Source organism: Thamnophis elegans, chromosome 11, assembly GCF_009769535.1.
Source record: "Thamnophis elegans isolate rThaEle1 chromosome 11, rThaEle1.pri, whole genome shotgun sequence".
NCBI classification, from domain to species: Eukaryota; Metazoa; Chordata; class Lepidosauria; order Squamata; family Colubridae; genus Thamnophis; species Thamnophis elegans.
The window spans coordinates 14,894,579-14,898,632 of NC_045551.1; the positions used below are offsets into that span (position 1 = coordinate 14,894,579).

General features: G+C 37.5%; 1 protein-coding gene across 1 annotated transcript; it reads left to right on the top strand.

Annotated features, from left to right (window-relative positions):
• Positions 1-1,015: 1,015 nt before the first annotated feature.
• On the top strand, positions 1,016-3,236 carry LOC116514968 (leucine-rich repeat-containing protein 52-like). Its single transcript, XM_032226826.1, has 2 exons — positions 1,016-1,583; positions 2,980-3,236. The coding sequence occupies exons 1-2, from the start codon at positions 1,016-1,018 to the stop codon at positions 3,234-3,236; spliced, it is 825 nt and encodes a 274-aa protein (XP_032082717.1).
• The last annotated feature ends 818 nt before the right edge of the window (positions 3,237-4,054 follow it).

Below are 4,054 nucleotides of genomic sequence, written 5' to 3' on the forward strand. Positions count from 1 at the left end.
CTGACCGGTAGGGAATGTAAGTGAATCCCACCATTGCTGTGAGGCCTCAGCCTGGCCAGGCAGAGCTGACAGTTATATGCCAGTTACATTGGCTCCTTCACTATTACCCAGATCATCAACCCAGTAATGGTTCAACTGGACCTATCCAAAACTCTCAGATGTATTCACCCAGTTTTTCACTTTAGCCTGTTGAAACTGGCAATCACTTCTCGCCTCTGCCGTGCAACAAAACTACCACCTACCTATATTTCTCAAGCTCCTTTGGGTTGAGAAGAATTGCTGCAAAACTGAGTTTCCTGAAGTGGACCACTAGACTCCTAGAAAACTGAAAAAAATGATCTAATAAAAAGAAAAGTCAACCAAAAGAGCAACAAGCAAACAAAAGCAAAAAAAAAAAAAAAAAAACACCCCCAGGAGCAAAACAAATTAAAGTTTAATTTGTATGCATTGTTCAATGGACTGTTAAATTGGCCACGCACACCTAGTCACATGACCACCTAGCTATGCCCACTCAGACAGTCCCCCCCCAACACAGTCTGAGGGACTGTGAATTGGCCCCCTATTTAAAAAATTTGAGGACCCCTGATATATATCATCATGTAGTATATATATTTTACATGCTAAGCAATGAAACTCTCTTGTGTAAATATTATTGTGCCATGTAATAATATAATTATTATTACAAAAGTAAGAAAGACTGGTATATAAACAAATGCTAAAAAAAAAGAAATGAATATTTATTAAGACAGTTGACATAGGCAGGTCTGCTTGTATATCACCATTATGATTCCAGAGTATGGGCTAAAGAGTGATGTCATAATGGTGACAGTAACAACTAAGATGACTTGGAGCTCTAGCAGGAACTGGTAAACTAATAGTCTTCTCTGGATCTGAAATTTCAAAAAGGCAAGGCTCCTTCTGATGAAGCTAAAGGAGAGAAAACTACAAGATGGGGTGTTTCATTCTGATCTCTTGTCATAGTTCCCCACTTTTGTGGACAATTCTTGCACTTGGAATGAAATTGATAGAAGAGGCTGTGAGTTGCCCCACAAACTGTACTTGTGATAATTTGCAAGTGAATTGCACAGGAAAACTATTGCAAAACTTTCCAACCACAGTTCCTCTGACTACTAAAAAATTAATTCTGGCACAGAACAACCTCACCAATTTACCACTATTAACCATGAGTTATCTCAATGATCTGGTCCACCTCGATTGCAGCCACAATATGATAACAATGGACTTGAATTTCAGCTTTCCAGGGTTAGTCAAACTGACATATTTGGATCTGAGTTTCAACAGGCTCTCCCGCATAACATCCTTCACTTTTTCACAACTGAGTGAGCTGTTGCTCTTAAATCTCTCTGGCAATCCATTGATGGTGAAGATAACGGAGAAAGCCTTTGAAAAGAACAGTCTTCTGAGATATATAGATTTGAGTGGTTGTGGCTTGTCTTACCTCAGTGCTGAAACATTCCAAAAACTGTACAGACTTCGTATTTTGGGAATAAAGGATAATCCCTGGAATTGTGACTGCAAATTCCTGACATTCTCCAGCTGGCTAACAAATATTAAATTCCCAGGTGAGATCAGACTTCATGTTGAATACCTCTTTTAGTCCCTGAGTTAATTAAGAATGTGGATTCTTCAATTGGCACAATTGAAATCCCTAATAACACTCCATTGAGTCCCTCTGTAGTTCTGCCTTAGACAACTTTCACAAATCCTCAGATTAGTCATCAACTGTAATATATACAGCACATTCCATTTGTATGGCCAACCATTTCAATTACAAGACTCCAGTTTGCTAGCAATTTATTAAAAATGAGATAGAAAGCAAAATTACAAAATCATATACATGACTTATATAGCAGCTGAAGAAAAACCAACAGCAAGAATAAACATTGTTAATTGAAATATATTTCCCTAAATTCACTATTAATTTGCCCCAATCCTTCAGTTGGGCAGAAGTAATCAATTCAAAAAACTTGGAGAGTCAGAACATCAATACCATCCCTGAACTCAGTTGAAATTTAGCATTGTGGACCCGCAGTGATATCTGATAATGCCTATACCATGCAAAGGTATTCATTTGGCTTACAATTCCTTGTTCCTAATTACTTACAAACTCAATAAGTATAAAGCAGTCTATGGTTTTCATAGAGGTTTTAATTGCAATGCTGGTATATCAGTGTTTATATAATGCTGGGAATATAAAATATCCTGTTTAGCTGTACGATTGTGGCTATTAGCAGGATGTCTGAATTTGTATAATAAATCATACAGAGATATTAAAACTAGGTATTATTTTATTTTGTTTGGAATTAAAATAGACTCAGCAGTTTGGAGCAAAGGGTTTTTAAAAAATTATCAGAAGTATAGATAGTATAGATCAGTGTTTCTCAACCTTGGCAACTTGAAGATGTCCGGACTTCAACTCCCAGAATTCCCCAGCCAGCATTCGCTGGCTGGGGAATTCTGGGAGTTGAGGTCCGGACATCTTCAAGTTGCCAAGGTTGAGAAACAGTGGTATAGATAGACCTGAGATCCAACAGCTGCACAGAGCTTGCAGTCGTGATGATGATTAGAAAGTAACTTTGCAACCAATCCTCACTTTTATCACTCTGGCAGGCTTATAAAGGAGATCATAAGCACAATCATAGTTTCACTTAGCAACCACTTTGTTTAATGACTAGGTTGCTGATCCCAATTGTCCATGGCAGTATTAGAAAATGCTGGATATTGGCCTTAAAAGAAATGAAAGTCATGGAAAGGCTCGCCTTGTCAATGGAATTAGCAATATTATTACTGTTATATTGCAAGAAGGATGAAATTTAGTATATATATTGACAGTCTTATATAACTATTAATATGAGCCAGCAGTGTGCTGCAGCTGCCAAAAAAGCCAATCTAGCTGTAGAGATACCAGTAGCTGTTTAGCATTCACACTAGTTCTCATTTTATGTTTCCTTTCTGCAGATTTAGAGAATGCCACTTGCAGTGAACCAGAAACAATGCAGGGTCTTTCTCTCATCAAGGCAAAATTGGAGCTCCGTTACCTGTGCCTTCTGCACTTACACCTAGAAGATTTCGTATACATCTGTCTATTAACCTTCTGTATTTTCTTGGGAGGAACTCTAGTGGCGTGGCTGGTTGGGTTTTGCACAGTGATGTATTATCATCCTGTAATGAGACAATATGATGAACCATTGGATGAAGAATACAGAATGATTTAACTAATTGCTTTGGAGATCTTCCAAGTATCAACACCTAATACAGATGCACCAACATTTTAGTCCCTTTGTTTCATTACAAAATTCTTCAGTTGAAGTTTTAGCTCATTTCAAGGGAGAGATTTCATTTTATTTCATTATAAATGAAAATACAGTCTTGAGGTAGGAGATCGGATGTTCAAAAGGGAGGAACATGTATCAGAGAATTTCTAATATGTTGGGATGTGGATGTGTCTTCCAAAAATGAAATATTCCTAAGAAAATATAGAAGTAACTAAATAAAGGACAAGCAAGAAAACCTCCTCCTTTTTATGTAATTGGCTATAAAAAGTTTGTCTCTGAACAGAAAAAGGAATTTAAAAAAGGAATCACTCATGAAAATTGCAGTTGAAGTTGAAAACAATTGCCTCCTCTCCTTTTTTAAAGCATTTTGAGTTTCAGCCTGGGTCCATTTCTACTGAAAAAAGCAATTACTGTAATGGAAACAAACTAGTTGACATAGCATCCAGCAAAATAAATGCTACCAGGGTCCTTTGAGTATAAAAAATCCTAGTCTCTGTGAAAGCTATTCTCCTCTAGAATCTGTGGAGTAGCTTTGGAGCAGCAGTTCTGTACTATCTATATTGCTTTGGGTCATACTGGAGTAGCTATTGTTGGAAGAAATGTCCATCTGGGTTCAGTTCCAAGTGGGGAAAAAGACACTAGAAACATGGAGACTGTTTGGAAAGATTTAGAATTTAGAATTTATTAGAATTTGTAGGCCGCCCTTTTCCCTGAGGGGACTCAGGGCGGCTCACACAAAAACTGGGAAGGGGAAATAC

Excerpts from the sequence above, each read along its gene's own strand:
- LOC116514968 (XM_032226826.1), top strand. The coding sequence starts at position 1,016 with ATGAAATTGATAGAAGAGGCTGTGAGTTGCCCCACAAACTGTACTTGT. Across the intron at positions 1,584-2,979 it reads AACAAATATTAAATTCCCAG|ATTTAGAGAATGCCACTTGC; the intron begins GTGAGATCAGAC and ends TCCTTTCTGCAG.